Here is a 12621-nt window from a genome sequence, read left to right as displayed (position 1 = left end):
GTAGAGTGCTGCTTTTGAAAGCCAGACTGAAAAGGGTCAAGAATCTGTAATTGACATAATAGAGACCTGAACTGATTTTCAACAATTTTTTCAAGTAATTTACTGACAAATGGCAATTTTGAAATAGGTCGGTAATTACTAGCAGAGCTAGGATCGAGATTCTGTTTTTTTAACAGAGGAGTTACCTCTGTTAAGAAGTTACCTCTGCCCAAGAAGTTATAAGTCATATTATCTGGGCCAAGAGCAACCAGATCCTCAACTTTATATATCTTTATAACTTTATATATCACTCTTGTCGTGCATTTTCATACCTGAGAATTCCGTTAGCACATTTTTCCCAGCATTTGAATGAGCCCACCACCAGGCATGTCCTCCAATCAGCAGGCCTCCTCCCTCTGCCACAAAGTTTTGGATTTCCTCCAAATGCTCAGTGATATATGCTGTACACACAAACACACTGAGGTCTTTCCTGAAGTTTGTCTTCTCACACTTCAGCCCTGAATCACTGAGAACTTTGAGTGCAGGATCCATCATTACACCAACAACCCCTCTGCGGCCTTCATCCAACCAGTGAATGGCATTTTTCCAAATTGGAGCCATACTCTAAAACAAAGGAAGAAAAGCAGCAACAATACAGTCATGTGTTTAATAATCTTTGCAAGTTTACAATTCCACTATTCATTTACTCTCACATTCACACTGGTGGAGGCAAGCTACAGTTGTAGCAGACAGAAGCGAGGCTGCCATATTGCACCATCGGCCCCTCTGGCCATCACCAGTGGGCAGTAGGTGAAGTGTCTTGCCCAAGGACACAACGACCGAGATTGTCCGAGCCGGGGCTTGAACTGGCAGCCTTCCGGTTACAAGACAGACTGCCAACTCTTTGAGCCACGATCGCTCCAGATTATCTGATATATAAAAGGTTTGGGAGATTAGCAGAAATATTTAACTCTTTGAGAACTACTTCCTGTTAACTCCTAACCCTATCAGGATATGTGAATTTTAGGGCATTTGAAATGTTTTACTTAGAGGTAACTATATTTACATTTTTTAAATGTAAATGTATTTTTACTTCCAAACACTAGGGTAATCCGTAGGGAACTGCTAATGTAGACAAATGTAATGTACACCGAAATAAATGTTGAAAGGAAGCATATTTACTGTCTAAGCTGAAACATGCTATCTATAAAATAGTGCATTCGTGTACAATAGGAGCAAATTCCTGTTATATGTTCATGAAAAAAGCTTTAATTTAAATACTAGTTCAAGGTGTCAACTTTACCTCAAGTCCCAGAAATCCTTCATGTGAAATCAAAATGACTCGTCCCTGTCCATAATAGGCTCCTGCGAGGAATGCCCGTCCATCATGTGTAGTACCGATGGGAAAAGCTAGCGGTCCATGGACTAGAACCTCAGAAGCAGTTGACCCCTGCGGGAGCTCGAACTCTGAAATTCCCTGGAGTAAGAACTCTAAGTCATCCTCAAAATCCTTACCTATGCTGCATTTGAAAGAGGGAAGAATAAAAGGGGAAAGACATTTTAAGAAGGAAAGACAGTCTATGGAATGTATTTTGTTTGCATTTTAATTTTTTACACTCTAGAAATGGGAAAATGGATATAGAATAAAATATATTTAACAACTAACAGAAAAAAAATCTGTTTGCTTCAGTGACAGATAAGCTGTTCACTTTTGATAAAATTGTAATCTTTGTTTATGTGCAGTAAAGCAGAACCAATAGAATCACTCACACCACAGACATCCAGGAGGACGGGATCTGAGGGTAGACAGGCAAGTTCTCCGCCTCACCACAGTTCTTAGAAAAGTAGATTCCTGCCACTCCTGACACTTTATTCCCATCAAACTGATGCAGTGCGTTCTCTTTGGGGTGATCTGCAGCCCAACTCCACGCTTGTCCAGCTATCAGCACCCCTCCTCCAGCTTTCAGAAATGCCACCAGCTCCATTGAGTCTGAGCCCACGCTGTAGGCATCGGTCACATAAACACCAACTCCCAGGTTGTCACTGAAAGCTCCCACAACTTCTACTTGGAAGCTGGATTTTTGGAGGTTATTAGCAACTGCACTGACTTTTCTGTGCACCCTTACAGAGAGGTTATGAGATCCATCACCTCTCAGCCAGGTCACAGCATTTTCTACCAGAGCAGGAAAGGCTGTCAAGTAGCCCTCATGACCCAGGACCACAATCCTTCCACTGCCGTACAGAGAGGCAGCCATCAGCACCTGACCTCGGCTGTTCATTGCTAAAGGAAAAGCATGGTCTCCGATCAGCAACAGGTCAGTGGGAACACAGGGTCCCTGTAGGTCCAGCTCCTTCAGGCCTCTCATCAGGGAGGCATAGGCCTCTTCATGTTGGTTTTGGAAGGACTGGTTGGACATGGCCTGTAGGATTTGTAATTTGAAGACAAAGAAATATGGTGCCAAAGAAGGCAGAGAGCAAGATATCAGGAGAAGTTATCTTAGCCCCTGAGGTTCAACTCTTCTTATGTAGAAGTTGTCCTGTAGTTGTCCTTGTTCTGTCAAATGAGAGCAGGAATAGGAGGAGTGCCTACTTCAGGTGCCCTAATAATAAGGGGAGGGTTTACTGTGATGACAAACCCATGGACAAACAAATGGCCAGAGCTAAATTAAACATCAGATTCATAGAAAAATATCAGCAGTGGATAAGCTTTCTCAGAATAGGAATGATGTTTCACTGTGGCTGAATGCACACCCTAAAAGAGGATTAAGCAAAACCTGCTCATCATGTCGATTGAAGTTAACTAGTGTGAATGATACGAACACAACAGAAAAAACTCACACAATATACTCACCATGTTGCAATTCTGACCACAAACATGCGTGTTTGTGACACCATGTATATCCTGGTGTCACTGAGGAAGCCCTCACTTCCTCAGTGAGGGCTTGCTCCAGCTGGGAGTATTGACATGATGTTTTCAAATGCCAACGCTGAAGGCAGTGCAGCAACCACCACATTTCAGAAATGAAAGCTGCATTTGTGTATTGTAAACTGAGTCTAGGTCTGATACTAAGGTAACTTTTTGAATCTTAAATTGTACATATTTAAGATTCAGTTTGTGTCAAACTGCAACAAACACTCCACACTCTGACTGGCACAGTCGAAGTAAGAAACTATATATTCTACTATTCAACCACTAAGATTTCCTGACTCGGAGCAACATGTAAATCTAAGCATGAGGCAGATCTACTGTACACAGGTAAATTCTGTTTGCCAGGACAAAAAATAACCTGCACTGAGAAGTGAATGGTCCTAAATGTTCCATTACGCTGGACAAACAAGCCAAATTCCCTCCATCTCTTTAAGAAGGCAACACAGAAACATGCATAGATGATGTCATGGTTGTCATGGATTTGTCCCTTTCAAGGTTACTCCCTTCCACCACACCCTGTCCTTCCTTCCCTGCCTCACAGTAACCTAACACCTTAGGGAAATGAGGATCAGGGTAAGCTTGTCTGCAGTCTGAGCTGACTGTGAAGAGCTTTTTAACCTCTTAAAACAGTGTGGGGCATTTTAGCAGGCTCCTCAGCCTCAACACCTGGCTTCAGAATAAACATAGGTTTTATTGGCAATTTTAATCTGTTGTTCCCTTTTTAGGACAGATGAAAACCAGCCCAACTGGTTAGTTGGGCTGCAATATACAGCAGTTGACATGCTGTATATTGTCCATTTTGCTACACGTGACTGCCTCTGGAGCCTTCTTCCCCTTCTCAGCCATGAGTAGTTCTGTTTTATCTGCCAGCTTTGTTAGGATGCCTGGGTCGTTGACCCAGGATTTTTGAGTTTATTATATTATTTATCTTTTCTAGTCTTTGGTTTCTTTGTTAGAGTTCTTTCTTATGGTTTAGGTCTCTGTGTAATCCTTAGTTGCTGTCTCCCCTGTCTGCTGTATCCCCGTGTCCAGTCAGCGTCTGTCCTGGTCCCACGTCTCTGTTCTCTCTGTTGTAGTGCCTGCCTGTGAGTCTGTGTCTGTATGTTCAGTCTGTGTTATGTTTCCTGTTTTGAAGGTCCTTGTTATGTTAATGTGTCTGGTTTTGCTTCTCCTGTTTCGTTAGGCCTGATTTGCCCCAGCTGTGTTTCCCTCCTGTTACCCATTCCCTGATTGCTTCCTCTGTGTATTTAAGCCCTGTGTTTCAGTTTGTTGGTGTCGTGATCTACCCTTATCTTGCTGTGTGGTCTGTGTGTGTAAGGTTATTTTGTAGTCTCAGTTTTGTTACCCTTTTGAGTTCAGCATTAAAGCTGTTTTGAGTTTACATTGTGTCTCCGAGCATCTGCACTTTGGGTCCTTTCCCTGCCTGCACACAGCCGTTCCATAACAAGCTTTCTCTGCAGGCCTCACAAACTAAGTCCACTGTGTTGCTATCCTATGTCCACAACACTATCACCCCCCTGTAACCTATCTTATGCTACGTTGTACTTATTATCCAAATTACTTAGTGATCACAATTTAAGAGAAAATGATAAGTCACTGACCTCAAAATCTGATCAGGTTAACCAAACTCTGTAATTATAACACACAGAAGGAGACTGTAACATTTTCATCAAATTTCTACTCCCTTCTTAATTTTTTCATCCAACAGAAGGGTTTACAGGAACAACTTAAATTGTGTTCCATTTACTTCTAGCTTCTTCTTTTTTTAATTCATTCAAAATACTTTGTGTAAGAATCTAGTCTCCTTGTTTTCTATCATCCTCCTAAATTCCCTTCTGAATTCCTAAATAAACTCTCAAATGTGTTTTCATCTGTTGTTCTTTAATTTGACCAGTTCATTATGGTTGGTGACTTTAACTTTCATATCTTCTTTCTTAGATCTTTCCTCTGGTTGTAATATTCTTAATAGTCCCGTTCTTATTGGTGAGCACACCCTGGAGTATGTTTCTACTTGTGGCCTGTCCTTAAACAACCTTTGTACGTCTGATTTACTGTCAAAATATAACTTCACTAATTTTGTATTCCCATAGCAGACTTAGTCTGGCATTGTTAATGACAATTCAGCAGCTCTGTTCTCCTATTTTTACATTTGAACACCTGGGTTTTCAGTGATTTACATGAATGATTTAATGATCTGTGTTGATCATTTCTTGATAGTGTAGCCCCTTTAAAATCTGGATTACCTTGAGCCATCAATGTTTTCCCTTGGATCAATGATTATATGTCACCATAGAAAGAAGTGCATAAAGGCTGAATGCACGCAGTAAAATACAAATTACACGGCAAAGACACAACCAGGGTGTCACCTTTGTCCTGTCTCCATCCCTTCCATTTGAGAGAAAGCTGTGGCCCGTCAGTTACTTGGACTGATCGAGGGTCTTAATAATCTTAATAACAAAGTCCTACATGGCCAGGGTCCCGGGTATATAGCAGAGATTCCCAGACATTATACTGCTACTGCTGTTGGCTCTTCAAACCTTATTTTCAAGCTCTTATGTTATAATCAGAGGCCATCAAATTTTGATGTTGTAGCTGAAACAGCCTTCGTCAGCCTATAGGGTTGGCTGAATCTGTGGTTTGTTTAGAACGACTGGTGAAAACTTTGCAACAACAGCAAGTGAGTGTATACAAATAAGAACAGGAGGGGCTACTTGAGTGAAAAAGACAAAGACAATTAGAGGAGTGACTTTAGTCAGGGCAACCGACTGACTCAGGCTGATGGAATTAAGTGAAAGACGAGGTGTCAGTGAACAGAGAAGGCTTCAAAACCTGTTAGTCAACATCCTGCATCTGTTTTTAAAACTCAGACAAGCGACACACCCAGGCTTTATTACGCACTCATTCATCTAGTTTTAAGGGCTGGCTCTGCAATAGCATCCTATATGTCACTGTGTGTGTTTATGTGTGGAAGAAAACCATGGCAGTTTTGGATGCAAGTAAAGAAATGCACGTAAGTAATAAATATGCAAACATGCAAGAACATTTTCATCTTCAGAAACAATCTCTGTTTAGTAATGTAATGTCTTCCAGTTTTCAAAAGTCACAAACATCAAGTTGCATTTTCTGCAGGGAACAAAATTATTTGGCTTTGTACAAAATAAAGGGAAAGATTCGATACCTACAACCTCAGTCCACCATTTCTGTTTCTCTATTCAGATACTCTAATAAATGTTGTTAAAACAGAACACCAGACACCAAATCAGTTCACCGTGTTGCTCATCATTCACTTCAAATTAAGATATTGGTTGAAGCCATTTCTCTGCACACTGCAGTGGTTTGAGGTTTATTGATACTGGGTCATGGGGTGATCGTTCCAGGAAGGCAGCTGGGAGAGCTTCCCTTCAGTGGCTGTTTCTATTGGCCAGCCCCAGGCCTTAAAGAAGCCAGTCAGGTCCATCCCCACAGTCTGGGAGAAGGTCTCAGCATACAGGTTCATTTTTCTTTTGTTGTCCTTGGGGATGTCTTTCATGTGATGATACGCAGTAAACACCTTCTTAAAGGCATCCCAGCCAAACCTTTCCTGGAGCTGCAGATGAGGAGACAAAAATCACAATGCTGATAATCATGTTATGTCTAATAAAGTGTTCATGTCAGGCTTATTTCTGTTTGTTAAGATACTGTTTTAATTCTGTCTCCACACTTTCTTGATAGTGACTTGATTTAAAAGGTATCATCTTACAGTTTCTGGAACTTTCCTTGTTTCACACTCTGCTTTCAGTTTTACATGCAATCATTTTTTTCCAGTGAAAGCAGGTGTGTGGACAAAGGACAGTTTCTCTACAGAGTAGAATTCTCTCACCTGCATATATGTTTCCAGAGCCACCCACATGCTCCAGCTCTCTGGTTTCCTGCCTCCTGCGACGTAATCCTTGGCTCGACTTTGTCGATTTTCTGCAGTCATAGCTCCATGAGCCTGCATTAAAAACATGGAATGAGATGATTGTAAAATATTTTACTCTTAGTAAAAACTGAGTTCAATCATCAGTTATCATGGGATATCAAAATAGACACATGTGATTTACTCTACCTGTCCTCTGTGGAGACCCAGCACCTCTTCATGCACATACACTGACCACAGGTTGCATGTACACTCTGTGGTGTTTGGTGGGAACTCCCAGCAGCCTTTCTGTTGGTTGTGTCCCAGCTCGTGGATGGGGCCCCACATGCCTTTACCTTTTTTAACACCGACCAGCTCAGCAGCTGAGACTTTGTGTGCCATGATAGGATAACCTGCATGCATCCAGCCTGAACAGAAAAAGAGAAATGAACAGTGGTATAGTGATGATTCTTTATTTTTTATAGATTTTAGATTTGGATTTTATAGATTTGATAGCTTTTATTTAAAAAAAATAAACAATTAACAAACAAACAACCAAAAGCATGATATGATTATGGTTCTTCGGTAAAAGTTAGTCATGTTAAGTGTAAATATTCATCTGTCTCTGTGGTAACCCTGCAGTGGTCTTGCGACCTGTCCAAGGTCTGCTCAGCCTTTTGCCCTGTCACAGCTGAGATAGACGCCAGTGGATGGATAGACGTTTAAACAAGTTTCTCTGATTGGCAGTTCTTTATAAACACAAGACTTCAATAACAAATGGGTAGAGCTTCTGCACTCAGAAGCTAAGCTGGGGATACACGCCCTCAGGGATTTCAAACAGAGCCAAAAGTAGAAGGTAAAACTGTCTGATGAATAAGCATTTAGAGCTCTAAAGCCTGAGCTTTCAGCTTATAGGGATTAAGTGTGCACACACCTCATTTTCTGAAACTTGTTAGACAGCTGAAGCCAGCATTGTTACTGTATATATGCACTATTTTGCCAAAAGTATTTGTTCGTCCACTTTCACACCCACACAAATTTGGGAGACATCCCATTCTGAATCCATAGGGTTTAATATGATGTCAGCCCACCATGTGCAGATATAACAGCTTCAGCTCTTCTGGGAAGGTTTTCCACAACATTTAGGAGTGTGTTTATGGGAATTTTTGACCATCCAGAAGCACATTTGTGTGGTCAGATACAAAGAGTCCAGTAGCAGCATTCTGTACATCACCAAAGCACAATGCTTTGCACTAGTTCAAAGCATTAAATGCAAAGGTTTATATGCTTTGCACTGTCCCTCGTGGTGTAAAGTTTGGAATCAGGTGCTCAGGCATGGAAACCTTTTCCATGAAGCTCTCTGTGCACTGTTCTTGAGCTAATCTGAAGGCCAAATGAAGTTTGCAGGTCTGCAGAAAGTTGGCAACCTCTGCACGCTATATACTTCCCAATCCGATGACCCTGCTTTGTGATTTTACTTAGCCTGCCTCCTTGTGGCTGAGTTGCTGTTGTTCCCAGTCCCTTCCACTACTCACTATGTTTAGTAGCGAGGAAATATCATGACTGGACTTCATGCTGAGGTGGTATCCTATCACATTACCACACTGGAATTCCCTGAGCTCCTGAGAGCGACCAATTCTGCATGCTTTGGTGCTTGATTTTATACACCTGTGTCATGGAAGTGATTGGAACACCTTACCCCAATGATTTGTATTGGTGACTGAATACTTTCTGTTTGCTAGTTCAGAGAACTGGACCATGCATACCCTGCCTGTCACCCAGCATTACTTGAGACTCTATATATGACAAGCCAGTTAAAGGCAGGTGTATATACAACATGAGGCAAAATGCACTTACCAGCAGAAATCTGCACATCTGCCACAAAGCGCTCCTTGCGGGGAAATTTGTGTGGTTTGGCAGCCAGATCTGCAATGGCCCTCATGATTTCATCCCACAGAGCGGCTAGCTCGTCAGGGCGCTCCAGACCCCGAACAGCATCTGACGGTACGGTGAGAATGATGTTTTCAAACTCCAACTCTGCCCAGGGTGAAGGAGCTGTGCGCAGCAACGACCACTGAGCTGCAGTTGTTACACCTGAAAAGAACAAAGAGAGGAGTGAATTTATTAAAATGCTTCAGGCTCCAACACATAAAAACAGAATCAAGGGCTAGCTAACACCAACTTGAAATATTAACAGTTAGGGAAGCCTAATTCATTGTATCAGACGTTAAACTGTTGGATATTTACTTTACTTTACTGAACATTTCTAACACTCCTAACACTTCATATTTGATTAGAACCAGGGAGATGCTGCCCTCAGCCCCTTAAATCGCCTTATAAACTGTTTGAGAATAGTCTATTAGACCAGTACAAAAAAAGTTAACAAAGTCAAATCCACCACAGACTCACCAGACTTATAGTATGGAGCAGGTACAGCCATCTGCACTATGACTTCCAACCCCTTCACTTGTGTTTTGGGTGGGGCCACAAGGAAGATGAGCCCTCCCCAAAGGTTCCAAACCTGTATCATCTCTGATGTGACAGGAAATCGCTCATGGACAGACGGTGGTCTCTTCAGCTCCTCATGGTGGTGCAGTGAATCAGTTTGACATCCTATCTGAATCTGCAGAAGAAAAGGAAAATGCATTGTAAGCAATCTCTATATGCTAAAGTATTGAACACTGTAAAAAGGAATGTCTAAAAATTGCAAGGACTCCTCTGTGTTTAGACACCTAAATGACCTGAAACAACTTACAGTATCTATTTACCGCAAAAAAAAATTCAGGTTCTGGCACCTTGCCATGTGGACATGAGCTGTACTTCTGGTGAGTCTCTGTCACTACTGGAGACAGAGACTTATATGGGGTTGAACTCAAAATCAATTGACTTCATATGCTGTACCTTCCAATCCTTGTTGACAATCTGAGGTGGTATAGCCATGTAGGTCTTCATACCAGGAGAGAGGTAGAGACCTGTACTGATCCACTCTTCCCTATCTGAAACACACAATTATAAAAGATCACAATCAGGGACGTTTACATGTATAAAATATGCATTTTAAAAACTATGTTTCACAGTTTCCAGTGTTTGCAATGAGCTGCATATATTAACACATTTTTAGCAGTGAGATCTGACCTGCTGTATCAACATCAACCTTGATCCGGTGGTTATAGACAACAGGCATCATTGGGTTGTCCTTGATGAGGTAGGGCAGGAGGGCATCGGGATCTGGGCAAACCTTATATACCTGGGTACCCACAGCGAGGAGGAGGTGGTCTTTGGGACTCTTTACAGGGCAGGTGTCACTCACCTTGAAAGTGAATAGTCAATCTCATTATATATGTCCCCATATTATGACACTATCTGCAGAAACAAAGGCAACTAGTCTCCACCTCCACCACACCCCATCCATAAAAAGCAGTGGTCAATCATATTTAAAACACATTGGTGTTGTTGTTTCTTTTTTAAAACACATTTTTGAGACACATATTACTTGTTGATAACTGTAATATACCAACTAATAGCTGTGACATGCACTGTAATGTTTTGGCACACATAATGGTCACAAACCACATCAGCTAGCATAGCTTTGTTTAATTTTGTTATTTTAAAAGGTGTTTATATTATTTTTGTCTACTCACCTGTGGCAGGCCTGACCTCTTTAATAAGTCAGTGAGTGTGGCCAACACTTGTCGGTAGTGGGAGGAGTCATGGGCTTTCATCTGCAAGTAGGCATTGCAGTCGTTGCCCAGCCTTTTCAGATATCTCTCCTCATGCTGGCTAAGGTTTTCACCTGCAGTCACATGGGCAGCAAAGCGGTATAGAAGGTGGCGGAAGTGGTAGCTGTCATTAATAGCCTGGCTGGGTACGAGAGCTTTGTATGTTCCTCCTCCGATTGTTGCGCCCAACAGGCTCAATCCCATTTGATTTAAGATCTTGTTTCCTGAAAGACATTAAAACAAATCTGACTTAAAATACTCTGGTGTATTGTTGGAGATGTCACACTAATCAGATGCATTGGTCGTGCACTTTCATACCTGAGAATTCTGTAAGTGGATTTTGCCCACTATGTGTCTGTGCCCAGTACCAGGCATGTCCTCCAATCAGCAGGCCTCCTCCCTCTGCCACAAAGTTTTTGATTTCCTCCAAATGCTCAGTGATATACGCTTTACACACAAACACGCTGAGGTCTTTCCTGAATTTTGTCTTCTCACACTTCAGCCCTGACTTGCTGAGAATATTGATTGCAGCATCTATATTCATGACACCAACAACCCCTCTGCGGCCTTCATCCAACCAGTGAATGGCATTTTGCCAAAATGGAGCCATGCTCTAAAAGAATAGAAGGAAATCAGGAACAGATGCAGTCATGTGTACATAAGATGTATAAAAATTGCATCAAAACAGCAGAAACATCTCCTTTTTAACCATTATAGGTCTGCTTACCACTGACTCCTAACTCTAACCCTATCACAATACACAATTTATGTTATCTGCAATGTTTGCTCAAAGTCAGGGAGAAACACAATAAAAACAGTCATACATCCATTCCGAGTTGCACAAACTACTACTACTCACATTTTTAACCCTCTGAGGCCTGAGTCATCATCAGTGGAGAACCCAACCCTAACCTAAACTTTAACCTCCATCCCTCTATCCATCCTAGGCAATAAGAATAGCTTTGTTTTAAATTAAATTATTCACCCAAGTCTTGGCAATCAGTTAACAAAGAAACTATTCATTACAGTGACACACATAAAAACCTTCTGATGCAAATCAAACTTGTAAAATCAAAGGAAACCTGTTCATTCATAGGTCCGAATCACGTGCTGATTCTGACCTATGAGTGCTTGGAAAGGAAGACCAACTCTCACATTTACCTCAAGTCCCAGAAATCCTTCATGTGTAGCCACAATCACTCGTCCCTGTCCATAGTAGCCTCCTGCCAGGAATGCCCGTCCATCACCTGTGGTCGCGATGGGAAATGCTAGCGGTCCATGGACTAAAACCTCCGAAGCAGTTAAATTAGACGGGACCTGGAACTCTGAAACCCCCTGGAGTAAGAACTGCAAGTCGTCTTCAAAATCCTTACCCAAGCTGAAAGGTGGAAGAGTCATGATAGGAATGAGAGACAAACTTAAGAATAATTGTGCAAATTGCATTTTTTTTTATCTGTTTTTGCATGTTAAGAAAACAATTAACCAACATACAAGCAAGTTTAATTTTTACATTTTCAGAATGTAAAAAAGCACCACTGAACAACACAGGAATACATTCCTGCCTGTTGCCATCTCCCTGTACAACTCATCCACTTAACACACTGTATACTGCAGTAGCTACATCCTTTTTGCACATGCTCTTCTTTCTTATTCAGATATTTATCAATATATCTATATATATATATATGTATGTATATTTTGTATATATTGTGCTATTTTCTTACTGTAGTGTATTGTCTGTCTTTGTTACTGTTTGTACCAGAGCACTGTAACCAAAATAATTTCCCCTAGGGATCAATAAAGTATTCTGATATTAAATTAATAAATATGAAACATAAAATTGATTTTCCTACTGTTATTATAAACACAGTCCTGTAAAAATACAGTCCTTTTGTAAATTCACAGGTGCTGAGTTTGACATAAATAGATACTTTGTTTTATTGCTTAGGCAGAAAATGTCAAAACTGATAATTCCATGTAAAATTATGTAAAAGTTTACATTAAATATAATAATAATATTTTTTTAAAACTCTATATGCAACCTATAGTAGTTTGCAATTTATTTCATGTTATAGTTAACTTGTGGGTTTAAACTAACAGTAACAATAACAACAAAA

The 12621-nt window shown here is 41.0% G+C and overlaps 2 protein-coding genes across 2 annotated transcripts in view; both read right to left on the bottom strand.

The window, feature by feature from the left end:
• LOC102212989 (TRPM8 channel-associated factor homolog) overlaps positions 1-2516 on the bottom strand; it is a 48320-nt gene extending 45804 nt beyond the window's left edge. The window contains exons 1-3 of the mRNA XM_013907948.1: positions 1750-2516; positions 1283-1499; positions 312-603 (exon numbers count right to left, since the gene is read on the bottom strand). Coding sequence (XP_013763402.1) covers positions 312-603; positions 1283-1499; positions 1750-2396 — 1156 coding nt within the window. The 5' untranslated portion in view covers positions 2397-2516. The remainder of the gene's footprint in view (positions 1-311; positions 604-1282; positions 1500-1749) is intronic.
• Positions 2517-5781: 3265 nt separating this feature from the next.
• LOC102213841 (TRPM8 channel-associated factor homolog) overlaps positions 5782-12621 on the bottom strand; it is a 9537-nt gene continuing 2697 nt past the window's right edge. Inside the window, exons 4-13 of the mRNA XM_005754746.1 lie at positions 11666-11882; positions 10823-11117; positions 10427-10728; positions 9921-10095; positions 9687-9781; positions 9195-9408; positions 8643-8879; positions 6996-7213; positions 6768-6881; positions 5782-6494 (exon numbers count right to left, since the gene is read on the bottom strand). Of these exons, the coding sequence (XP_005754803.1) occupies positions 6252-6494; positions 6768-6881; positions 6996-7213; positions 8643-8879; positions 9195-9408; positions 9687-9781; positions 9921-10095; positions 10427-10728; positions 10823-11117; positions 11666-11882 (2110 nt within the window). The 3' untranslated portion in view covers positions 5782-6251. The remainder of the gene's footprint in view (positions 6495-6767; positions 6882-6995; positions 7214-8642; positions 8880-9194; positions 9409-9686; positions 9782-9920; positions 10096-10426; positions 10729-10822; positions 11118-11665; positions 11883-12621) is intronic.

Source organism: Pundamilia nyererei, unplaced genomic scaffold (genome assembly GCF_000239375.1).
Source record: "Pundamilia nyererei isolate P.nyererei 1_Seehausen unplaced genomic scaffold, PunNye1.0 scaffold00636, whole genome shotgun sequence".
Taxonomy (NCBI): Eukaryota; Metazoa; Chordata; class Actinopteri; order Cichliformes; family Cichlidae; genus Pundamilia; species Pundamilia nyererei.
Note: the sequence above shows the minus strand (reverse complement) of the source record. Positions and strands in the feature narration are given on the sequence as shown.